We start from the raw sequence: 26972 nt of genomic DNA on the forward strand, positions 1-26972 counted from the left end.
GAGACCCCGAGGTCTGGATTATGGTGAAGAGGGATTTGTGAAGCTGAAGATCTGGATACAGATCCACATCCAGGTCTGATCCAGATCAGACCTCAAGGGGTTTTTAGGGGCAGATGTTTAGTCCTGACACTGGACATGTTCAGGTTTCAGCCATGTTAAAAATGCACATACATTGGCCAGTTTGTGCGCAAAGCTTAGTGTACAGTGTACAGAACATAAATAATTCACTTTGTTTGACAGCTGGATTGAAAATAAGGGGAGCCATTGGAGACTGTATGTGAGGGCAAGCCGCAGAGAATCTTGTGTTGTGTAGAATCCAAAGGAGGATTTTGGGTAGATCTAAAACCCCATAGCTTGCCAATAAAATGTTCTGTTTTGCATACAACATAATTTGCTTTTGAGAAGTCTAGCGCAGAACAACACATTCACACACGCTGTGAGTGTATGCGGGTGTAAAGGCGGTGATGGCCGGCTCTAGTCTATAGATAGTCTCTATCTTTGGCGGGGTATGATGTAATGGAGATGAAATATGTTTTCTGACACCGGCAACTTTTAAACATCATTTTAACAGTCAGAGCCTCTTCGAACAGCAAACTATCACAGTCTCCCTTACTTTCTGCTTTCGCTGTTATTTACCCTTCACCTTCATTTCTGTTCTGTCCTTGGAGACTTTTCAAACGAGTGGAGTGTGTAACAGCTCTGGAATTAAACTTGTCAGCGATGTAGTTTCCTGAATATATTGCAAACTGTAACAGATGCAGCTGTTAGAGATGGACGCTGGTACACGGGTAGCGGCGGCAGTGTTGATCATGTAAATGTAGTAGGACTTTTTTCAGCTTACAAACATTTCATTTCTGCAGTAGCTTTGTCAATGGCAATGTACTTCTGTTTGTGGTATTTTGTGGATTGGTTTGGGACTGGGCATGTTCTTGCTATAGGGATATATCAGGACCATATTGTTTGATTGACCTTTTTTCATTTTAATAAAAAAATGCAGAGCACAAATTCCAAGTATGGGTCACCATACTTGGCCACATGTCACTTCACTCACTTCACTTATTAAATTCATATACTGTATGATCATGCACTTTAGAAGAATGTACAAATGCTTTTAACAGATATTAATGGTCTCTTAGTCTCATTATTAGCATGCCTATTGTTAACATATTGTGCATGACCATTTTCTACATCCCTAATCCTACCCAATACCTAACTACCTTACTAACTGTTAATAAGCAGCAAATTAGGAGTTTATTGAGGCAAAAGTCATAGTTAATGCGAGAATCGGACCTTAAAATAAAGTGTGACCAAATGTACAATAAATAAATATAAATAATAGTAGCTTAACATTTATGTAATGTTCATCAGATGCTCAGTTGAGAGTGTTATGTGGATTGTGGGCAGCTGGCAGTGGTGTGATGTGAACATCCGCTGTGGTGACTGAGGTTCACTGCCGATGTGTCTCATTCTCCATCTGGAAACGGTGCGCATGCTCACAGATGGCTCCAATGTGTGAGACTCGCACAAGCCTGACTGATCACAGGCGGATTTGCCTCAACTTCCTCAAAGTTTGATTCTCTCATGGTATCAGTGGGGGCTTTTTGGTTTTGTTGCTGTTTTCTCAGAAAGTTGTTCCTTTTGAGGTGTTTTTTACAGAGAAAAAAGGCTATTTGTTTGAAATACGGAAGCTGGGTTCTGCCAAGCTTGTCTTAGTTTGTGCGCAGGCCTGTTGTCCTGTTAAATCTGTCTTTGAGCTGTTGCCGGTTGCTGAGAAATGTCTACTCAAAGTCATAAAGCAGATGTTATTTTTAGTCATTATTGATGAAGACTTTCTCTAATGAGATGGGCTGGGGAAAAAACAGGGAATGGCATTGGGAAATGACCTGAAACAAATCAAACTTAGCCTGCGCGTAGGACGCTAGGCTTTCATAAAATATGTATGACTATATACGTTTTTAAATGTGATATTCTGTTATAAGTGCCATCATTTATATACGAGCAGTGAAAGCTACATTATGCATGCTGCCGTTTTGGTTCATGTTAGCAGAGGCTCAAGACACTATGTACAGCGTGTTAAATCATCTTGACTGCTCTCTCGTTGCGTGTGTGCATGTGAAGTTGTCTGATTTTCAGATTATAGCTGATTTCAGCAGTGATATAAGCAGCTACTGCTTACTGCCTTGAGCTTTCAGTGGACATAAGAGCTTTTCGGGTGTTTTTTTTAACTGCTAGAAAATGACTTAGAAAAGAAAACTATACATATGTCAGTGTAAATCCTTGATCACTTAATAGAGCTTACTTGTGTGTATGTGTTTGCATATTTATTTATGTGTGTGTGAGAAAAAAGTCAGAATTGTGAGATAAAAAGTCGTAATTACCTTTTTAATTTTTTTTTTCAGTGGCAGAAACGGGCTTCCATATGCATATGTATGCTCATTAATGAGTTTTTTTTTTTGCTTTTTGTTTTGTATTGTTCTGCTTTCCTTTCCTTTGCCTTGCTTTTTGTTTTGTTTTTCTTTTTTTTTCTTTTTTTTTTTCTTTGCTTTGTCTGTTCCTTGCAGCATGCATAAGCTCATCAATCAGTTTGTTTAGGTTTTTATTGCTTTGATTAATTTAGTTTAGTTTCTTGCAGCATGCATAGGTTAATTTTGTTTAGTGTATTTTTTTTCTTTTAGTTTTGTAAGGATTTTTTCCTTGCCTCTGTCACCTTTAGCTTGTTCACTAGTTGTATAACACTATATTCTGTGCAATTAGAATAAGATTTATTATGAAATATACTATCCAAACAATATTGAAATATTTTCCACGTAATAATAATAAAAAAAATGCTTTAATACAGTGACCAAAATAAATCTTTTGATTTTGCAAATTGCGTATTGTCTTTATAATATTATATTTACTGTTTGTCTCAGGTTGTATACATGAAAAATACATAATTCCCTTTTTTTTTTAAATTGCACTAGCATATAGAGAACCCAGAAGGGCTTTAAAGTTGGCTAGTGGTTCAAGCAGAAGTGATTTTAAGCATTAGCGGCACACTATAAAACCTTCATCTGTTTTTACATCTACTGCCTGTCTGTCTGCTAATTTAACCTCCCACAGAGGCAGCACGGCATACAGCCCAGCTCTGTGTGTGTTCACACTGGAAAATGACAGTTTAGAAAACAATATACCCATGAGCGTTAATGCAAGAAAGACTTAGACACGCAATTATGCTGCCGAACAAGACAAATTAAAGGAAATAGTCAGTTAATACTGTACAGGGAAGAGAGAGAGTGAATGAGGAACAGGATAACAAAGGAATGAGAAAGAGTCTGAGGGAAAACGTGCCATGGGAGCGAATAAGTTTGAGATGGACGGCATAATAAAGTGGAACAATGACATGGGGTCAATCAGATTTTGGCCCAGAGAGATAAAGACAAGGGCATGGGCGCAAATGAGAGCAGGAGTCAGTGACATTGATCCAGCCAATTGCGGTGCTCTAGCACGATGACATCACAATGATGGGCGGGAGCGGGGAGGGAGGGGATCCCTGTGGTGAATCCATAACTGTTTTACTCTGTGCTGATTACATGTCAGGCTTTCTTTATTTGTTTGTTTTTTGTTTGCCTGCATTTGGTTGCATGCTGAGGGGGGAATTCACTAAGAATGCATGATGCCAACTGATAGTGCCATGTATTTGCATGTATTAACTTGCATTTGCATACAGTATATGTGCAGTTATAATATTCTTTCAGTGCATTTGGCAGTGGATTGCATGGATTCATTCTTTTTTAAATCAAAATGTAGACCTATATATTATGTAAGCCTCAAGTGTGCATGAAAAACTGACTTGAACACAGGTAGCAGACCATTAACGTGTGTTATACTGTATATGGAGCTTTTACTGGTCCAGGTGTTTTGTGATGTTATGCAGCCGTACCGCTTTAGTCATGCTGCATAATATTCAGTCAACCTGATAAAATGTTACATACACACACTGACAGCATGAGATGACACTCACCGATGTGTGAACACATCAAACTTTGTCAGATAGTGTTTGTAGCTGATGCTTTGCTGTGGACTGTGAAGGCAATATTTGCTTGAAATCAATATAGTAGTTCAACAGCCTCTCTCTCTCTCTCTCTCTCTCTCGCTCACTCTCTCTCACTCATCCGCTTATGTTTTTACACTCAAACTCTACCAATTCATGTATCATGTATTAGGTCATTAGAATTCTCTGTGTATCTGATATTATCGGTTTGAATGTCATTTTACACTAATTCGGGCAATTATCAAAAATGTAAACCCTGAATGGGTTTATTTTGCGATAATGATTGGCTGAAAGTGCATTGTCCTCTTATCCAAATTACACGGCTGTTTACTGAATAAAAGAGGAATAGACATTAAATATTGATTGGAACTTATTTTATGTGAGAAGAAAGACAGTTTGGAGCGATACAGGCAATATGAAACTAGCACAGCTATGTACGAAATCAGTTTCCTGGGTCAGGGCTCAATTAGTGTCATCAAGTATTGCACAGAGCCCTGCATGCGGTAAGAGATCATTAGAATTGTTTTGTATATCTGATGTGATTTTTTTTTTTTTGCATTATTTAATGAAAATGTTGTAATTCATTTTTTGTTCATTGAGAAATGTATTTAAGCAGCATTATAGTCCACAGGCTTAAAATGTATTACCTTCTTTTTGTTTTTTTTAGATATAATTTAATTTTTATAATTTTGTCTTTCTAAAACAACATTAATTGTTGACCCCAAACATTTGTATACACTTAGAAAAAAGTAATACTTTTAGTTAGCAAGGACACATTGATCAAAAGTGACAGTAAAGACATTTATAATGTGAGCGTTATATTTATCAAAGAATACTAAAGTATCATGGTTTGTTGCAAAAATGTTAAGCAGCACAACTGTTTAAACATTGATAATGATAATAAGAAATATTTCAAAACTACATATTGAATGATTTCTGAAGCACCATGTGACACTGAAGACAGAAAAATGCTGAAAATTCAGCTTTGCATCGCAAGAATAAATTATATTTTAAATTACATTTAAATAGAATATAAAAAAATATTACAATTTTAATTTGTAGTAATCTTTCGTAATATTAATGTTTTAATCAAATACTGTAAATGCAGGCTTGGTGAACTTCTTGTAGATGTACGGCATAAACATAAGCAATGCAGCAGTATATTTTGCGATAACATAACTCATATGGCCATTTCTCAATTAAACCAATAAATAAATAGACATGAAATAGTTTGGATTTTAATTTTATTATTTGAGAAGAGAGTGTAGGAACATGAAACTAGTGCAGCTTTGTAGAATATTGGTTACTTGCACCAAGGGTCATTTATAGAAACAAAATATTAATTTAATATTAAATGTAATTTACTTGCATTTCACTGCTGGTTATACTCTGTGTATGTGACGAATAAAGAATCTTGAATCTTAATAGAAACAAGACAGCTGTTGCAATAATAAATAACCAATATCAGATCATTAGAATTATTTTGTGAAGTAATCTGATTATTTTGCATTATTTAATGCTGATGTTGTAATCTGTTGTATTGTTCATTGATAAATGTGTTAAACCGGCATTATAGCCAACAGGTTTGATGCTTGAAATGCTTAATCACAGCACACATCTAACCTCTCTCTCGCTCTCTCTCTCTTTCTCTCTCTCTAATCCTCTCTTGCATCTCCCCTCCCCTCTCTCTCTCTCTCTCTCTCTCTCTCTCCCCCTGCGCTGGTGTGTGTGCGCGTGTGCCAGCAGCTCCCAGTGTGTGTGTGTGTGTGTGTGCGCGTGTGCGTGAGGGAGGCACTATGCAGTCGGAGCTCCACACACACAGAGCATGCCTGTGAGTGCGGGCTCGGGCAAACATGAGCCTTCCCAGCCTAGAGATCGTCCACAGCAGCAGCCTAAACTCCCGTCTGAGTCCCCCTCTGCCCTCCCCCTCTCCTCTCTCCCTCTCTCGCTGCCTCTCTCTCTCCCTCTCCTCATCTCCTCTCGCCCTGCGCAGCCTCTTCCCCGCCACCTCTCCAGCACCAGCCGGGGGGACATCTCCCGCTCTCCGCACGCCGACGTTTGCCGAACGCCGGCCGGCCCCATGGAGGAACCCCAGTGCAAAACACTGGTCGTCCGCATAGGCATCCCTGACCTGCAGCAAACGGTGAGTTCTGTCAGCGCTCCAAACTCTCTCTCTCTCTGTCTTCTATTGCCTGTCCTGTTCTCTTCTCTTTCAAGCATGCTCTTGATTGTTCTCTTTCTTTTTGTACGCTCTTGAACGCAACCCGTCTTCATTAGTGCGACTGCGGCGGACTTTGAAAACTGGGCACTTGGAGAGAGACGGAAAATCAAAGGTAGATACAGTGACGGGAGGGTTATCGGAGCTTTACTGTAATTCACAGGGACTTTTTCCCGCCTGTCGCGAGGCTGTCAGACTTGTCAGTTGGGTTGCACCGTATTGTACCGCGCGTCCCCAGGGCCCTCTGGAGCGACATATGGTGCTGATGGATATGAGAGCGCCGTGTTCAAGTGCAGTTACTCACCTGTTCCTTTTGAACAGATACAGGTGTTACGGTTGCAGGTGGCATATTTAATTTAATAATTTTTTTTCAGTATTGCACACACTGAAACCAGGATTTTGAGGCATGCTTGAACTTTGAGTGCATATAAGCATGGCTTTCATTTCTTTTTTTTAACCTGAGGTTAGACATGTTGAGAGCGTTTAAACGTGTGATTTGCAGCAACCAGAAGTCATTCGATTTCATTGAGAACTGGCGATTTTGATACATGACTGGACGAGATGAACGTCTGTTTCCAATTTGTTCTTGTAGTATCGGGTGACAGCTAACCATTAGCATTCCCAATACAAATATACTGTAATTATGATATATACACTGGCGTTCAAAAGTTTGGTGCCAGTAAGATTTTTTTATCAACAAAGTCTCTTATAGTCACCACCAAGGCTGCATTTATTTAATCAAAAATGCAGTAACAACAGTAATAATATGAAAAAATATTTGTATATAAAATATGTAATTTAATAAATGTAATTTATGAATGTGATGCAAAGCTGAATTTTCAGCATCATTACTCCAGTCTTCAGTGTCACATGATCCTTCAGAAATCATTCTAATATGATGATTCACTCTTATTATTAAGGTTGAAAACCGTTGTGCTGCTTAATATTTTTGCGGAAACCATGTTTATTTTAAATAGAAATACAACATTTATTTAGAAGTATTTTAATGTTGTAAATGTCTTTACTGACACTTTTAATTTAATTTAATGCATCTTTGCTAAAAATCTTGCTGACTCTAAGCCTTTAAATTGTAGTAAATGTTGCTTGCTTGCTAAAAAAAAACATTTAATTGGAATACACAGCTAATTCTGAATGGATGTCAAAGGACAAGTGCTAACAGAGCATGCTAACTATCCAAACCTTGACCCCTTGGAGCTGAGCAGGGATTGTGGGATTGACAGCAGTGTGGAGTATAATGTGAGAGCCTCAAAAATGCATTATGCTTTATACCTTTATGCAAATAATAGGCAGCTGATTTATTGAATACTGTGAATATTGTGTGAATCTATGTGTCCAGCCCTGGTTCAGTTGGTTAGTTTGTCGTAAGGTTTGTTGCATGTTTCTCAGCTTGTTTAGTCGATTCCTTTTTTCATTTGATGCCTGTGAAGTGAGTAACTGCAGTAGAATGAGTGAGCATCAGATCAATGGCTCATTCTGCCTGTCAGAAATGTGTTTCACCTCGAATCTTTCATCTCGCCCTCGGCGTTGTATGAGTGTGCATTGGTGACCATGCATGCATTAGTGTGGACTTCTGGTTGCATGTAAGTGTGTGGTGATGTGTCAGAGCCTCATTAAAAGCAGAAAGCCATAGTGTTAACGAGCGCTGTCCTTTAGTAGGGCCCAAGTCTCTGTTAATAACGAGAGGTGAATGAGAGCAGAGAGAATGTGTTAAATGCCAGATTTTCACTGGCGCATCCCACCGCCGCACGCCTTTCAAATGCTAACTCGCACCCGCTAAATCCTGATAGTATCTTTGGGAGCATTATAATCCAAATAAACAATATCAGATTGCAATCTCTATTCTCATATGCCCACATCCGGCTCCTGAGAGCACGAGGTACTCTGAGAAATCATGAATGTCTCGCACAAGGTATATATGCATTTTTGAGGGGGAAGGGGTGTTTTGGTGTTTTGTTAGATCAGAGGTTTTCAAACTTTTTGATCTGAAGGACAACCAACTTATAATTTATATGATGGTCCTCTTATAAGAGACCCCCCCCCCTTCCTAAATTATAATGCATATTTTTTTATATATAATAAAGTGTGTAATATATATACGATTTGATAAATGTTCATAGCTCAGGATATATAGTCTCAGTTATGTTTTAAGCATCAACTTTGTCACATATGAAACAATTATTGTCATTATATTCAACATTTAGAGCATATAGTGTTTTAAATTTAAATAATATAATATGATATGATTATAAAGTGCTTTGTGCTTTGGGCTAAATGCCTCATTCATTCAATATTTAAAATAATTCTCAGATAATTCACCTTGAAATGATACTGCTATGGACATATTGAAAAATTAATTCAAGTTGAAAATAAAAAGTGTACTTTAAAAAAAAAAAATCCTCCATTGACGTTTGTATTCAGGTTCTTTATTCATCTTTTGCAGAGCTGCCTTTGGCAGTGATTATAGCTGCGAGACTTACTCCTAAGTAGGTTGTGTGTCTTCTGGATTTGCAGAACTGGATTTGGTCAGTTATTCCTGTGTCCTCCATGCAGATGCTTTGTGGATCATCTGTGAACTGTAATCTTCAGGTCTCTGAACACATTTTCTGTGGGGTTTAAATCTTGGCTTTGACTGTACCAATTAGAGACGTCCAGAAAAATGTCCTTACAGCAAGTATTGGTCATTGTTGTAGTCTAAGACTGGTGGGGTTTTTTCATTGCAGATTTCTTTTTGTTCCATTCAGTTAGCTCCTTCAGATGATCAGATCTCCCAGTTTTAGCCCAAAAGCTTCCTGCTCCATGAGCCTGCTTGACTCATGGTTTTAGTGATTTCTGCAAGCCAAAGAGAGAGATGTTTCTCTCATCAGATCTAGGAAGCTTTTTCTATAGTCTTCTCAAAGTCCTGGAAGTGCCAGTTGGCTAAGACTAGATTCTGGCACAGGTTTAGTAAACAGGAGTGGCCAGGGTCCTCATTACTCTTTTTGGATGGATAATCACTTTAGGGTCTTTCATTTTTTCAATGATGTTCTCCACACTGCTTTTAGAAACCTTCAGCATTTTGACATTGTATGACCTCATGTGGATGAGTGTATGATTATGCATGTCCAACCAAGTGAACTATGGATGTCTTGTGCACTTTATTTGTATACTTTCTAAAAGCTAGTTATCACAAGCATTAATTTTATAGCTAGAAAAATAATTAGAGGTAATAATAAAAGTGTCTCTTCATAAATGAAAGTCACGATAAAAAAAGTGCAAGTTAAAAATCGTTTCTGAAAGGTTTATACCTGAAGAGTTGTGAAGGTTTGGTTGCACTCGTTTTGCAAATCCCTCACCTTGCATTAATGCCGCATCTGCTTACAGTTTGTCTTGCGAGCGTTGTTGGATGTGTTCACTGCAGGATGACTTCCAGAAGACTGTGTATATTAATAAAAAGAGAGGAAATACAAAGAAGGAAAGGAAAAGGTGTAGAAAAAAAATGATATGTAGAGAAGAGCACATGTCTCTGGAGGGTTTCGGTTAAGGATTTCAAAGTGTGACAAAAGTCCTATTCCCTGACGTTAATCGCAGAGGGACATCTGTGATGTACTTACACATGGTACAGACTACAGGGACCTCACTGCTGGGAGAGAGATGTTACGCTTTACAGTAGATTACAGGCGAAAGTTTGACTGTATGTGGGTGTGTGCATTCTTCATCTCAGGTGAAAGGATGACTAAGGAAACTAACCTGCTCGTATCTCTTATGTGAAATTCAAATTATTTCCCAAAGAGAAATGATGTTCATGTCTTCAGCTTTTCCTTTTTCACATATTGGTTTTGCTTAAAGGAAGAGCTCCCTCAAAAATGAAAATGGTGTTTTCTCACCATCATGTCGTTCCGAAGCCTTATGACTTTCTTTCTTCTGGAGAACACAAAAGAAGACATATTGCGTAATATCTAGACTATTCTTTTTCATAATGGGGACTGGGACTGTTTAGCTCCACCAAACGATAAAAAAGCCACACAAAAGCAGTCCATATGACTCATGTGTCTTTGTGTGAAATTTAAGTCATTACGAGGTAGATTTAAGTAGTTCTCCAATCTCATGCATCAAGATTCATTGTGCTAGATTTGACATTAATATCGCCTAACATTAGTGATGTCAAACTTCTTCGCATGCCGTATTTGAATTGAACGTCATTTGAGGGCTACGCTGAGGGGATTTTCAGTAAATAATTACTTATGTTTTGGTCTGCTCCTCAAACAAAGATGGCTTCTGAAGATTTTGCAGTACTTTTATGATGCTTTTTCGTCATTCTTCTAGCTTGACAATCCACATTATGAAAAAGAACATTCTTGACATTCTGCAATATTTCTCCTATTGTGTTCCACAGAAGAAATAAAATCATACAGGTTTGGAACGACATGAGGGTGAGTAAATGATGACAGAATTTTCATTTCGGGTGAACCATCCCTTCATTGGTTTCATATTGACTGCCAATCCCACTCACAGAGATGTCTGGCATGAGGTAGTTAATTCAGGTTGATTACCCAGCTGAGCTGTGCTGCTCAAATACATGCAATTTGCCATTAAAGCAAAACTTGATCTTGTGTCTCTGCTTCAACGGCAGCTCCCAAAAGCTGGCTGAGAAAGGAGCCAATCACCGATGTCAGTTTTGGAGATCTGCAGAATGTATTCAGGAACATCTGCATGTATTTTTCCATGTATTAAAAGATGCTTGTTGGCTTCATCGCCAGAGAGTACTAAGCAGTCAATGTAACTTGTGCACTGTATAATATTTTGGAGCCATATAGAAGCTTTTGTACTGTCTTTTTAGGTTTGTAAATGTTTTGTATAGCACTATGTAAAGTGACCTTGAGCAATGGAAAGGTGCTATATAAATAAAACTTCTTCTTTGATAATTATTAAAGCGTAATAATCCCTCCAATCACTGACTGAACTTATCCTCAGTTGTTGTTGTTTGGCAAGCAATTAGAGCAATTTTCAGCAAATATCATCTTAAATTTTTATCTTTTTATCACATAAAGCTATCATCTGACTTTAGAAAACTTGGAATAAAGTTCACAAGTCATATATTTCATGCCATACTTCCATGTCAGAAGAGTGACGGCTCATAGCTCATTCCTTTCAAGGGCTCAAACTTGAGCTTTAACCACTACGCCACATTATTACTGAGTACAGAAATGAGTAGTTTGTGAATATGTTTTCTAGAGTTTTAGGCATGTATTTGTATTTTGGTGGGTGTCTCGAATGCCTAACATCAAACACTACACAAAATACTCATTCCCATGACTTTTTAATTTGTGGCCATGATTTACTGATTTGTTCCCTCTGTTTAGTAAATTGTGACCATTGTTGTACTGATTCGTTCTTTAGATTTAGTAAAGCATTGCCACATTGTACTAATTCGTTCACTCGTTTTAATTGAACAGAAATTTGGAAATGAATTGGTAAACTGTGGCCATATATATATATATATATATATATATATATATATATATATATATATATATATATATATATATACATTGACTGTTTCATGAAAGCTGCTCATATTGGATTTTAAAACAATTAAGTGTCAATTTTAGCAGTATTCCGTGTGATTTGGTGATTGTACTTGTTTGTGACGCTCTAGTAATCAGGCTCTTGGTCCCAGATCTCCTGTTGACAGATGGCATGCGTGGCTCAGTATGGCTGCAGAGCACAGTGACAGCTGTAATACACACCTTACAGTCCACCTGGCCTTCCTCTGCGGATGTCTAATGAGTGTTTAAGACATGGAGTAGCATTCTCAGCACATTTAACTTCCATAATGTGATTTTTGAGTTTTCAGTGGGAAATAATGTTGGGAGGTACATGATTAATTGCAATAAAATCGAAATCGCATTATGGCTTTGTAATGATCAGCCATAATAGGGTTACACCTTAGTGCGATTCTCAAATCAGAAAGACTGTTATTTCATTAAAGGGGTCATATGACGTTGCTAAAAAGACAAAATTATTTGTCTATTTGGTGTAATGCAATGTTTATGCGGTTTAAGGAAAAAAAAACCCCACATTATTGTACATTATTGTTGCTCCTCCATGCTCCGCCTTTCTGAAACACGCTGATTTTTACAAAGCTCATCGTTCTGAGAAGCGAGGCATGCTCTGATTGGCCAGCTATCCAGTGCGTTGTGATTGGCCGAATACCTCAAGCGTGAGATGGAAATGTTACACCCCTTACCGTATTGTGATGCTGTGTCCCAACGCGATGACACAAAAACAATAAAACTCATCCAGTGGGGACATAATTACTGATTATAATGACTTGTACTGTCTTTTTACGCGTCGCATCACACTGCGTAAACATTACCATGTCTGCATTTGTGATCGGAGAAACGACAAACAACAAGTGCTACTCAAAACTCGCGTTTGAATCGTCAGTGGCAAGTTCTTGAAATAAGAAAACGTACTTACAGCCTGTGAGTCAGAAGCGCCAGACTGTCCTTGCAAAGTTGGTATTGCCCCAGTTTATAGAAACAATACTACAGCGAGAATAATAGTTCTGTCTTCTTTCATTGCGTATACATTTGGGCAGTGTCATGCAAATCTTCCCACACCGTGACGTAGACATGTGGGGGCATGTTTGAATGAGGCGTTTTAGGTGGGGGTGGTCGAGTCTTAAATATTATAAAGAATATCTCTTTGGGTTTGAGACTTTAGTCTTTCCAACTTCAGGGATCTCATCTATGCACAAACAGCTTGTAACACTCCAAAGAGAAAGGAAAACTTGAAATCGCATCATATGAACCCTTTAAATAAATATATGTGTGTTTGAGAGCAAAGCGCAGTGCAAAGTTCTATTACATGTGAGCAGCTTATGATCCAGTGTTTTCAGTGTCTTGGTTTGTGGTAAACTCTGCTCCACACAAACACATCCCTGCATCTGCTCTGAGTTTGGGTCACTTATAACGTGCATTTAGGAACATGCGGCAAACATCCTCCCAGAAGAAGTGCTTATAACTTTAAGAACTTCCTGTGGTTATCTACCATAATAAAAGCTCAATGGTGTAATGTTTCAAAATGAAAAATAAATGACATGTATAAATAAATATTAGTATTGTCATTGCCATTTATGGTTGTATTGTAACATTTTATTATTATTATTATCATTATTTATTATTTTTGTTAAATATTAACAGTAATAATTTATTATTATTATTATATTTATAACATAATATAATCATATTAATATATAATTCCAAACTTTTTGCCATATTATGCATCCCTACAAAGAAGCACAGCAAATCTGGAGCTTTTTATTCATTTATTTAATTGCATTTCTATCAAAAAATTCTAACTTAGATTTTCCCCACGAAATCTTGCAGGCATTGGCCTGTGATTGATTTTTATCCTACAGGTTTTAATTAGGCGGTGAATTTTCAGCTATGATATTATTGCATTCATTTAATTTCCCCCACCCACTCAACCTCGATTACATTAGCAGAGAAGAAAAACGGGAAAAAGTTCAATTTTGATCAAACATTGATTAAACATTTCTTTTCTTTCTCTTTCTCTTCTGGACATTTATTAAGAAAGTAAATACAGTATGATTAATTTGTTGCATTTGGCTTTACTGTCAGTGCAGCATAGTTTAAACAAAACCTCCTGGAAACTAGTGCAGGTATTTGGAGTCCGTCTTGATGTTGTGTTCCAGAACGATATGTGATGTTATTGAGGCGAGACGGCATCATCCGAGCTTGAGACAGACTGATGGGTCTGAGACAGCAGGATCTCTGGAAGACTGGTGGCTGACTGCAACTGTCCGATCTAATGCTCGTCTTGGACTCGCCGCTCAGTATCTGATTATTTTTGGGTTAGCGTTATTAGCATTGAGTTGTGAACATATTAGCCCCACGTCGGCTGCCCTGCTGCTTAATAAAGGCCATTAATTGAGAGCAGCTTTTGTTTGGACCTCAGCAGAAGAGATTAGCCGTTCACCTCAGCCACAGCAGGCTGTCTAAGCGACATAAAGAGCCTGTTTTCCATCGCTGTCTCCGTCTCATTCTCTTTCTTTCTTTTTTTGTCATGGTAATGGATGCATTTTGCATTTTTAACACCACAGCGTGCTTGCAACAGTAATGCATGGTCATAAATATGCTTTTAACTCACAGCGTTCAATGGTGTCACTTCACGAGGATCGTCTTTTTCTTTTACACTTTCTGTTTGATCCTCCCTTTCTTACACTGTCAACGCTACATTGAGACATCCTAGTCTCCTGCGTTCTCTCTGTCTGCGTTTCAGAAGGCATCTTGCCCCCTCTTCTGGCACACACGTTCGCTCGGCACGACGATGCCATCCATCACGGCAGAGATGGAGTTGGGGGGCTTCGTTTGCAGAGGCGTCTCACGTTCTTCCGTTGCTATTTTTAGCTCATTCAAACCCAACCTGCACTAGCATGTCTGCCGCGGACTCTCCCTGCCCGTCTGGACACGGCGCACACTCACATTCACACAAATGAGAGCTGGGTTTTAGGACTGAACGTCTGGAGTTTATATAACACACACACTACTATTCAAAAGTTTGGGGTCAAATATTTTGGAATTTTTATGATATTGCATTATCAAAATAATATTGATCAAAGAATCCTGAAAAAATGTTGCACCGTTTCCACAAAATATTAAGCAGCACAACTGTTTCCAACCTTGATAATAATAATAAATATTTCTTGAGCAGCAAATCAGCATATTAGAATGATTTCTGAAGGATCATTTGACACTGAAGACTGGAGTAATGATAATCCAGCTTTGCATCACAGGAATAAATTACATCGTAAATATATTTAAATAGAAAAAAGGTAATAATATTTCACAATATTGCTGTTTTTAACAGCTTTGGTGAGCAATAAAAAAGAGAGAGTTCTTTCAAAAAGACTTTTGAACGGTTTGTCCTAATTTAAGCAAGTAAATGTATGTGAGAGAGAGAAAAAAGGATTTCCTCAGATTTACTACAGCACGGTACAGTCTCTTCCCTGCGGCAGTGCTTCTCCAGACGGCATCCTCATCCCGTTATTAATTATCTTTTTCTTTCATTGATTCTTAAACTCCAGCCTGTAGCACATCACCGGTGCAGAGAGGTAATGATTGGATATGACGAGGTCAACACATGAGAAATGACTGTGAATTTAGGATGGCTGTTTGTTTAGGAGCAAACCTGTAAGCATCAGAAACTCCTGACAACTGATGTTAGATCATGACCCTGCTGAAAAAAGCATAGAAGTTGACAGAAGTTTTAATGGTTTCCATTACAAACATTACACACATTTAACTGTTAGAACTACAAACCTGGCAACCCTTTGAGCTCCTTTATGAAGACTGTTTATGATTACTACTTGAAATTGTGTATAATGCTTAATAGTGACAATAAAATATGTAGTTTAGATATGAGAGTGGCATATGTTGAGTTTTGATATTTAGATATGGTCATTTGGCTTGTTTTGGGTTATTTTTGATTGGGTAGGGTTTGTTGCACAGACCTGGCAACCCTATCCAGTTTTGTTTTAGGCCATATTCCATTATAATTTAGTGGGTTTAACATGCCACCAATAGAAGGCAACAATTTACCACAGGGACCATTAGTATTTCGATTAAAACCAATACAATTCCCATTATAACCAATAAAACCATTATCAATTCTATGAGGGTTTCTGTTGTTTGTTTGTCTTTCCTCAGCAGGGAGGTTCAGGCAGAAATTATTTATTTATTTATTTGCAGATTGTTGATGATATAAAATTGCAGCTGGCAATTAGTTTGTTCTTAGAACTATTGAATGTTAAACTTATAATATTTAATATAAATTACAGGGCTGCCTCAGAAATGTATGGTTATGGTTATTATACACAGAGCTTCTTGTTTAAACACTGTTTCTGTTTTTATTTGTTTCTTACGGTTTTCTGTTTCTTTCTGCAGTAGTCTGCTCTTTTTTGGCCATATCTCTCGTTTCTCTGTTAGAGTGGCTGTGTTTGTGGATTCTGGGTGTTCTCACTGTTTAAGTGCCAAAGGGAGCTTCAGTGCCCTGGGCAATTTACATCCCAACACAGACTTTTCTTCTGAGTTGATATAAGTAATTGTAAGCGATTGTTCTCTCACATCTCTGCAGTATGAGAAAGATCCTGAGGGAATGTGTTAGTCCGGCTTTTGCCCATCTAAAACGGTTAGTGTTTGTTTGTAACACGGCCAGAGTGCTGTATGTATTCATTTCTTGTCTAATGTGTTTGTGTTTGTCACAAATGAAACAAGTTCTGTGGTAATTCTGTGCTATTCTTTATTCTTTACATTTTGGCCTACACTACTGTTCCAGAGTTTGGCATCGGTACATTTTTTAATGGTTTTAAAAGAGCTCTTCTGCTCACCAAGGCTGTTTGATCAAAAATATTGCAAACAGGAATATTGTAAAATATTATTACAATTTAAAATAGCTCATTTCTATTTTCATATATTTTCAAATATAATTTATTCCTGTGATGCAAAGCATCTTTACTCACACAATCCTTCAGAAATAATTCTAATATGCTGATTTGCTGCTCAAGAAAAAGAAAAGTTTCTTATCAAACATTGGAACTGCTTAATAGTTGATGTTAGATGGCCTCTTGTTAGTTTGCTAAAGGTATTTGGGGCAATTTGAGTTCTTCAAGATGAACCTCAAAAGATTGTGCCATGAAAATTGCCAATTAAATTGTGAATGTCTTACATTTCAGCATTTTTTCCCTCTGTAAGAGCAGCATATGTGGATATGTTTTTATGTGTGTACGCTTATCATTTTGTGAGTCTATAGCTACAGTCATCCAGCAGATGAAAGGAGAAGTGCAGCAGTCCTCTCATTTGTACAGCAGATACAGCTGTAATTTCCTGCTCTCTATAGAGTGCCTGTGAGCGGAGAAAACTTAGGCTCTCAGCCAAACTGACAGAAATGGATATTTGTGCATATAGGCTATATCTTGCCACTGTTGTCTGTTATGGAGTAATTGGTGGTCTGTACAACTAGCAGGTTTCTGAAAGACAAACTTCTACATTTGTGAACATATTTGGATACATTTTGCATTACATCACTTGCTCACCAATAGATCCTCTGAAGTGAATGGGTGCCGTCAGAATGAGAGTCAGGGATCACAGTAATCCACATGCAAGTCAACTATAAACTGTGTGTTTGTAATACATCAGTCAATAAGAGATTATTTAACTTCAGATTGTTGCTTTTGGCTAAAATACAAGTCCTCTATCTGTAATATTGCTTTCTCCAGTGAAAAGGTCTTCTCATCTGAATCAGGAGAGAACTATGCACAGATCAACCATCATTTACAAATGAAAACAACCCAAAACGGTTCTAAACAAATATGTTGGTGGATTTCGATGTGAGACAACAACAGGGGATGGACTTTTTCACTGGAGGATGTATTGTTATGGATTATGAACTGACATTTTGGCCAAAAGCAACAATTTAAAATTGAAACGTCTTAGTGATGGTTTTGTTTCTTACAAACATGCAGCTTTTCATAAGATGTTAATTGATGGACTTTCATTCTGACGGCACCCATTCACAGAACATTGATTGGTGAGCAAGTGTCGTAATGCTAAATTTCTCCAAATCTGTTCAGAAACAAGCTCATCTACATCTTGGATGGCATGAGGGTGAGTATATTTTCAGCAAATTCTAATTTCTGGATAAACTATTCCTTTAAAAAATAGTAATGTGTCCAAAATACATAGTCTCACCATGATGATTTTTTTTTGGTTTTTTGTTAGTGCAGTTCTGCTTTACCTCGATGTAAGGTTCTGTAGTCATCAAAACCTCATGAATCTGCTAATCAAAGTCTTTGGGTTCACCTTAACATCTCACTCAACATTCATCTAAAGACTTTTGCCTTCAGCTTGAGTCATTTTCAGTGTTGACTTTGAGTTAAAGATGACAGCCTTCATATAAGATGTTAGCACAGTAATTTACACCCTGACACACACATGGGAACAGGTGTGTGTCAGAGAGAAGATCTTGACTGACGTTAGTGTTGAAGTAAGCTGATGAATGCTCTTAAGGTTGTCTGAAAAGAGTGGAGAGACTTTAGTTGCGTCTGAATGGAGACTGCTCTTTCTTCACGTGTCCATCACCTTTCCTTTCCTCTTCTCTTCCCCAGCCCCCTTCACCCGCCTCCTCTCTTTCCTTTAGGAATACAGCAACTGGTCCAAGACTGGGCTAAATCCAAGACTAGATTAAAAATATATTTCATTCCATACTATGGATGAATTCATTATTGTGTAAAATTATTAAAGTTTAATTAAAAATTAAATATTTTTATAATAGTATAAAAATAATATTAAATGTAAACTTTTTTCTGTACTTTTGTGCTCATTTGTTTGTCCATAAGATAATCAAACCATTAGATGAGGACCTTGCTAACATCAGACTCTATTGGAGTCAACTGTGAGTGTTTCTCATGTTGGTGGAGCTCTATCTGTGTGGCATGCATGAGTGAGCGTTAATGTAGCTGTCACTCATGAGGACCATTTTAAATCATTGACTTACAGTGTGAGGCTTCATTTCAGTTAGCTAGTTGGAAAATAGCTGTCAGTATAAACTGTTGTTAGTGAAGCAGATTACTAGGGTTTGCTCCAGAACTATAGTTTATGCACCAGATATGCTCATTATTATATATCCCAATGTATTAGATTAAAAAAATAAAACAATATACCATACTAACTGTTTTATATTCTGAACATTTCTTTGTCACTAACTAAATAACCAAATTTGTGACACTGAACTCCTCATATGTTCTTGTTTCAATTGGATTATGTTCTTGTGAAAATTCTCAAATCAAACTGGAGAACATGATCATCAGGTTTTGTGCTTCTTTTTGTTTTGCTTTTCATTCAAAATGACTTTTTTTGTGGAAGCCCGTTTGTGCCACTGAATAAAAAAATAAATAAAAAAATTTGCGACTTTTTATCTCACAATTCAAACTTTTTTTCTCGCAATTCTGCCTTTTTTTTCTCATAATTGTGAGATATTAACTTGCAATTGTGAGTTAAAGTCCAGTTTTGGGGGAGGGGACTGATATGTTCTCAGAATTGCAAGTTTATAGCTCACAATTCTGAGAAAAAAAGTCAGAATTGCGAGAAAAATAGTCAGAATTGCGAGATATAAATTCGCGATACCTTTTTAATTTTTTATTCAGTGGCAGAAATGGGCTTCCATACTTTTTTAATGATTTAAAAGTAGTCACCTATGAAATAAATTACATTTTTAAAATATATTCAAATGAAAAACAGCTTTAAATTTTAATAATATTTCACAATATTGCTGTTTTACTGTATTTGAGATCAAATAAATTCAGCCTTTTAACTTTAAGAAGCATTTTTGATCTTAATCATTCCAACATTATAGTGTATATTAATTTAGAGAAATGCACTTTTTTGTTCAGAGAGGTATCTCTGAAAATAACTAATTTAATGAATAATTCTTTAAGTACAAGCTTTCTGGTGACCCTCTCCTCCAGCCCTAGCGCTGTGATGCTTGTGTTTGCTGTAAGCAGGTCAAGAGCAGTTCAAGTGTGGGGGATTCAGTTCAGACTGTGGGTCAGTGACCAATAGTGCTTTGATAAATACTGTACAACACTGACACACAAAAACACATTCTATCCACACACATACACTGGTCATGAATATTCTCAGTTTTGGAGACATTGATTTGAGACTAGTTAGGTGATACAGGCACAAGCACACACACACACTTTCACACTCGCCTTGAGGTCTGTCATACATTTTTTCCGCTCTTGCACACTCACTTTAACATGCATCCCTCATGTATCCACACACTTCTGCTCAAATGGCAGTATTCCCTAAAGACACACACGCACAGTTGAGTTTACATCAAAACAACAACTATTTTTTTCCCCGTACATAGAAAGTGTCCTGTTTATTTTATTTTTTTTATGAACACAAAAATAAATATAGCCTATCATACAATTTTTAATGTTTGTCAAATGATTTACAGAAGACACCCACTAAAATGTAATTGTGTCTTGTCAGGCATATTTAGAGCAAGAATCATTGGATGACATTTAAAGACTAATTGTAATTTTAAATCTTTCCAATTTTTGCCACTATTCCCAAACCGCTAGGTTTTACCCATTTGTCAGCTTTTAAACATTTAAAATACATTTAGTGCAACCACTTATTGTTTTATATATTTTATTATATATAGTACAGGTCAGAGTAATTATGTTGTTTCATGAATATATCTGTTACGATGAATGATGATGGATTCATTTCATTTTACTTTATTTCACCCTTATTTTGACATTTTATTTTAACAAAAGTTATTTGAAACATTAAAGCAGAAACTTTGCTTCATTTAATATGCAAACAGTTTTGTATATTTAATTTGATGAAGACACCAAAAAGGGATATCTGGTCTTTGACCAAGATATTTAATATTTCATCTTTATTATAATTGATTAAAATGTATTTTATTATATATTTCATTTATTAAATATTTATTTATTAACATTTTTTAAGTTGCAGCAGTTAACAGCTCATTGGAGGGGGATAACAAAGTCAATTTTTACTTTTATGAATTTTATTTGAAGCTTTTGCCTCCTTTATGAAGACTCCAGTTCTCTTTATCTCTTTATTGTATTTTCGTGGAAAGGAGCATCCAGTGTCCATTCTTCAAAATATCTTATTTTGTGAAAGTCTTACAGGTTTGGAATGACATGAGAGTGAGTAAATGATGATATAATTTACATTTTTTGGGTGAGTTGCCATAAAATGCACTTGCGTCTGAGCGTTTGCCCATTTCTCAGTGTGACAGGTTTGAAAATACAGTCTTTTTACTCAGACTAGTAAAGCACAGAAGCAGAACACTGGCAAAAAAAAGCCTTCCATCTTTCCATATTACTCACATTTTTTCTTTTCCTTCATCCCTCCGTCTGTTCCCGTCTGTCACGCTCCCCGTCTCAATTGACTTTTCCCTCTTGTTTATTTGCTTTTTGTTCCCAAATGGCCTGTGGTGGCACAGCGGACTTGAAAGACAGATGTAGAAATCAAATCTTTTCCCTGTGTGTTGGTCATCCTCACATGCCCAGCTGAGCCCAGTCACCGCGCCGTCTCGCCAGGCTTTAACAATCTCTCAGGCACACATATTGAGGGGCATATGTCAACACCCATGAGCTTTTTGACACTTATAGTCACCGTAAATGTCATTTCCAAGAAGCTCTATGGATTTTCCATTATGAGCTTTTGACAAAAAGGTGGGTTGAATGAAATTTAAAGTGTAAGTAATGCCATATTTCTATTCAACCAATTATTCGTTATCACATTTAAAATACTTTCTTATTTCCTGACAGTGAACTAAGACTCATAAATTTCCAAAGATTAATGTGAATTTCCATTGAAAAGGCAGACTTGCTGTTTTGGTGACAAATATTTAATAGTTTGTATAAATTTGACCATAGTTGACAATGGCATTTGTGCTTCATGCGCATGTAATGCAGTGTACCATTTATGACTTCATCACGGTGTACAAATAAAACTTAATCAGAATTTCTCATTTTCAATCTATAATTTGATTGCTTTAAAATTATATTCATTTATGTGTAATAAAGAGGTAAAAGTAAACAGGCTTTTTATATTTTCTGTACAAGCTATAAGAAGTGCTCTCTATTCGACAGTGTTTCAGATGGTTGCTAGGGTGTTTTGAGTGAGTGCAATGGTTTTTGAGGTGGTTGCTTGGATGTTTTAAGACGATGCATGATTTGAGGTATCGTTGGTGTCTGTAGCTCAAACAATAAAGGACTAGTTACATGCTAAAGTTTAGTACTTAAGATTAAAAGTTTGTTCAAATCTCTGAAAGCCTGTTTCCACAAATTAATACATTAAAAAAAAAAAAAAAAAAAAAAAAAGGTAATTGAGATATCTCACAATTCTGACTTTTTTTCTCTTAATTCTTCAAAACTTTATGCAGTTCTAACTTTTTTCTCCGAATTTATATAAATTTAGAATTCTGAACAATAAAGTCACAATTCTGAGAAATAAAGTCAGAAATGCGAGAGATAAACTCACAATTCTGACTTTTCTCAATTGCGAGTTATAAAGTCAAAATTATGAGAAATGAACTTGTAGATTGACAAAAATAGTCAATCTTTTATTTTTCCTCAGAGCTGGACTTTATAACTCGCAATAGTGAGTTTAGATCTCAATATTCTGAGAAAAGGAGTCAGAATTGAGAGAAAAAAAAACTGAATTGCGAGATGTAAACTCACAATTGCGAGAAAATATATATAAACTTGCATTGGCGAGAAAAAAGTCAGAACTGTGAGTTTATATCTGCAATTCTGACTTTATAACTTGCAATTGCAAGTTTATCTCACAATTCTGAGAAAAAAGTCAGAATTGCAAGTTTATATCTGCAATTGTGAGAAAAAAAAAATCACAATTGTGAGATAAGTCAGTTACCTTTTAAAAAAATGTATTCAGTGCCGTATACAGGCTTCCATACCTATCCCTTTGTATTAGCAATAGTAAGTGATGGTTATCTGAGCAGATGCTGCTAATAAAGTTTGTTTAGTGATAAAAGCAGGAAAGTATAGACGCGTGTACATTTAGTAAAATATTTTATAGGTGTCTGTTTTCTATGTAAAAATCAACCAACTGAGATACAACCACAGTGTGTTGTCATGCATCAGTGTCTCTTAATTAGAAAAACGTAAGCTTCAGCATGTCCTTCAGGATGTGTGTGTGTGTGCGCATGTTTTCAAACACTGACAAAAGCTAACTGAATGACAAGTGTGTCTTTTCATAAGCTGGTCTTGTGTTCTTCAATTCCCCCAAGCATCTATTATGTGGTGATAAAAGAAATAGCTCACCTCCAGTCTCCTACATGTATGTAAGAGATCCAGAGAGTTTATAGCCATGTAAGACTTGACTTGGAGGGATTTGACCCTTGTGAATTGCATCTAGGTGCTTATGCAGAGTCAGATGAAATCTGGTCTACTTTGCAGTCTTTTCTGGTCATAAACCGTCCATTTAGACAGGAAGAGACTGTCTGACTGTCTGACCAGCAACAGTTTATTTTAGTTTTATGTCACATTTAGCAGCAGGGAAATTTGAAATCAATGATGCCACAATAATAAACCAGTGTGTGAAAATGTGGCCAGAATGTGTCCAAAGTCCTGATTAGATCATAAACTGAACTCTGAAAGCAAAGTGCATTAAACAGCTAAGTGATAAATGTGACTCTAGATGCAATGCCACAATATTTTTTTTTTTAACAAAACCTTGTTCATTGGAGCAGCTCTCTACCTTGTAAGCACAATTTTGTTGTCCAATGGTGCAATAAAACCTGTGCACCCGACTCCCAGAAATTACACAGCAGGCGGCCAGTATTAGAGCTTTTTTGAGAAACCATTGTGGGTTTTTTTGCATTTTCACTTAAAATAATAGGGCCTGGAGCCACTTTTTGAAAATGTAGGATCAATGTTAAAGACGTACAGATTTGTACAGCATTGGGTCTATTAACAGAATTGTGTCAGCTTTGGTAATTGATCAATGTTTAATATTTTTTATGGATTTTGAGTAAATATTGTGACGACATTATGAATATTGTGAGGAGGAAAATATGTATACATACAGTACATACATACAACAGCCATCTATCACCCTGCTCTATAGATGTCTGCATTGGCTATTTGCAATATAACAATATAGACTTTGTAAATGACAAAAAACAAAATATGTATGCATCTGCATTGGCTATTGACCTATATATATACACTATCATAAGACAAAGATGCACTGACAGGATTGGCAGACACAATAAACACTTAAGCAGATTTAAAATATAATATATTTAAATTGGTAGTAAACTAAGATTTGTCTATGTGCAGTGTGGCCTAATGATTTGTAGCGCAAAATACACTAGCAGCTCTGAATTCTGTGCACATACAAGACCACAGCTGCCTGACAGTTGTGAGAGCGAGAGAGCAAGAGAGAGAGAGAACGTTTCTAAACTAGACTGTAAGGCTAAGAAAGAACCAACACACCATGTAGACTGAGATTCTTCCTCCATCATGCTTCTCTGGAAACCACAGGAAAGTTTCACACAGCCAAACTTTTAACTCCTCATGAGTGTGTGACCTGCGTTTCGGAGATGTATTTGTCATGTCACATAAATAAGTTAGCACTCTGTTGATTGTTGTGTGGATGCTCTTCTCACTCTCTCTTCTCACTCCGGTTTTTTACAGCTTGTCAACATCAGGTAGTGCTGACATCCATAAGATCGGGGCTCGTTCAGAACTCGCTTTGTGCACGCTAGGCTGATTTTACAGCAATAGTGTCAGCACATGACAATCCGACACAGAATCTATAGCATAATAAATATAAAGGTATTTGTACTGTTCAGTTGTTATGTCATGCATGCTTCGTGTTATGTGATGATGGTTAAAGTCGATTAGAGCCAGTATAATATTTTGTTTCCTTGATATACTATTACAGTTTTTGTTTATATTATGAATTGTTTTCTTTTTTATTTTAATGTATTTATCTTATTTTAGTACTTTTGTTGTGTGTTTTGTAATTTTTATTAGCTTTAGTTTTTACTCTGTGTGTGTGTGTATATATATATATATATATATATATATATATATATATATATATATATATATATATATATATATATAGTTTATGTTAATATTTTGTATTAGATTTTGTTTTTTTTAAATGTTAGTATTTTTGTGCATTTTTGTTAGTTTTAGTTTTTTCTATAGATTTTTATTTATTCGTTTTAGTATTTTAGTACTTAAAAAAAAAATGAAATCTTGAAATAAAACTTTCAGATATTTTATTAATATTTAGTTTATTTTAAGTGTTTGTTTATGGTTTTAGTTGAAGTTAACTATAATAACCCTGTTTAGAGTATAATGTGCAGTTGAGTTTTGTCAGACATAATACAGGTTTGAGGATGAATATATGATAACAAGGTTCATTTTTGGTTGAATTATCCCTTTAAGACCTTGACATGCTGAGAAAGCCATTCGCCAGCTATCTCACAATGACTTTTTGAGAATCAATCATTAATAACGATCATTTTCCAGCCATTACAGCACCTCACAGTGTGCCTGAACTCCCATCATTTACATCATGTCCTGCTTACCTTTGATTACCTGAATGAAACCAGCTAAAGAAGCTGTCTCCCTCCATCTCATTATAGCGACAAGATATTCTGCCGCTACAATTAGATGTTCCTCAGCGCATCGGGAATTGGTTTTGATGACAGAGAGAAAAAAGAGGGATGACAAGTCAAGTGTATCGGCACAGAACATTTTCCATAACTCATAATTACTTCACCATTAAAGAAACAAAACACACACAGACAGGAACAGGAGTTTTGTAAATCTCACAGATTATGCAAACAGCTTGTTCATGATGTATTTCATTCACTGATGTCTTAGAGGACGTCATAAATACCATAGTAATCAGTGTCAAAGGACTTGATCCAAGCTGATTGTGTATTTGTTTAGCTTTACGGGTTGAGTAACTAATTCAAGGCTGCTAACTGATGACCCAACACAATTCCAAACCTATATTTATTGTCTCTTGGGTCATATTGTGTTTTACCTTACACAGTGTTGTTCATGTTTTTCGATGTCACAAAACCTGCCACATCCGTTTAATCTGTCCAGAAAAGCCCTCAGATCTATGAAGAAAACAACACAAGTTAAAACAAAATATGACACAGACTATATTAAATATGTGAAATAGTCATATATTCATATATATACAAGAATATATGAATGAAAAAAGTATTATTTGAACAACTATTTATTGATCTTTATTTAGTTTGGCCGTTATTATAAATGTAATCATTCATCAAGCATTAGTGTGTTTAACCATATTACTGTTACTGCTCCTAACAACACCATGGTTTTTTTAAATGCTTTTGTCTTGATCCATATTTATCATTCTTCTCTACAGACTCACAAACACAAGTGTTGAGTTACATGTTAAGGACTCCTTGTCCTCCAGTCAACTCTGGATAAAGTGGTGACCACTTTTCTCAATGGATCATACTGTTTTTACGGTGTCAAGTGTAGCAGTATAAAGAGTTTGTATTTAAATGATAAAAAAAGAAAGATGGTGGTTTAAAATTTTAAGATGAAAGTATGAGATGTTGATAACTAGTCCCTCTGCCAGAACTGGTCATGACCTCTATTTTCTGTACCTGTAGCAAGAAACTTGACACTTCAGTTTCCTTGTTCTCCTTGTCTTCTTGTCTCCAGTCCTTGAAATCCTTAATCTCGTTGAAGATATCTGAATTGTAAGAGAATTGTGTTTCTGTACATGCTTGTATCGAGATTGTACACATTTGATGTGCCTCTTAAAGTCAGCACATGCTTGATATATACGGCTGTATAAAGATTATCAAGTGGGCTTGGGCTTGTTTTCTGTCTCTGGTGATGGTGTTTCATCTTCACTGTGCTCAGACTGACAAAAAGAAATAGCAGCTCAGCTTGACTGTGTAATGTGAAAGTGTCTTGTTCTCTGTCTCTTCCTGTGTCTTTAGATATTGCTCTTATCATTAATTTTTGACAAGCAGCTTAGATGAAAGCTTTTGGCTTTTTTGACCAGAGCAAGTCCTATCACCTACTGTATAATTCAGACTTGGTGTCAG

General features: G+C 36.4%; 1 protein-coding gene across 4 annotated transcripts in view; it reads left to right on the plus strand.

The window, feature by feature from the left end:
• The window catches only part of LOC306842961 (SH3 and multiple ankyrin repeat domains protein 3-like), a 258820-nt gene that overhangs the window by 64125 nt on the left and 167723 nt on the right, over positions 1 to 26972 (plus strand). For all 4 annotated transcript variants that reach the window (XR_013781799.1, XR_013781800.1, XM_079374195.1 and 1 more), the window contains exon 2: positions 5780 to 6176. Coding sequence is in view for 2 of the 4 variants with exons in the window: in XM_079374195.1 (XP_079230321.1) it covers positions 5859 to 6176 (318 nt within the window). In the remaining 2 variants the exon portion in view is untranslated. The remainder of the gene's footprint in view (positions 1 to 5779; positions 6177 to 26972) is intronic.

This window comes from Barbus barbus (genome assembly GCF_936440315.1).
Source record: "Barbus barbus genome assembly, chromosome: 23".
In the NCBI taxonomy this organism is placed as follows: domain Eukaryota; kingdom Metazoa; phylum Chordata; class Actinopteri; order Cypriniformes; family Cyprinidae; genus Barbus; species Barbus barbus.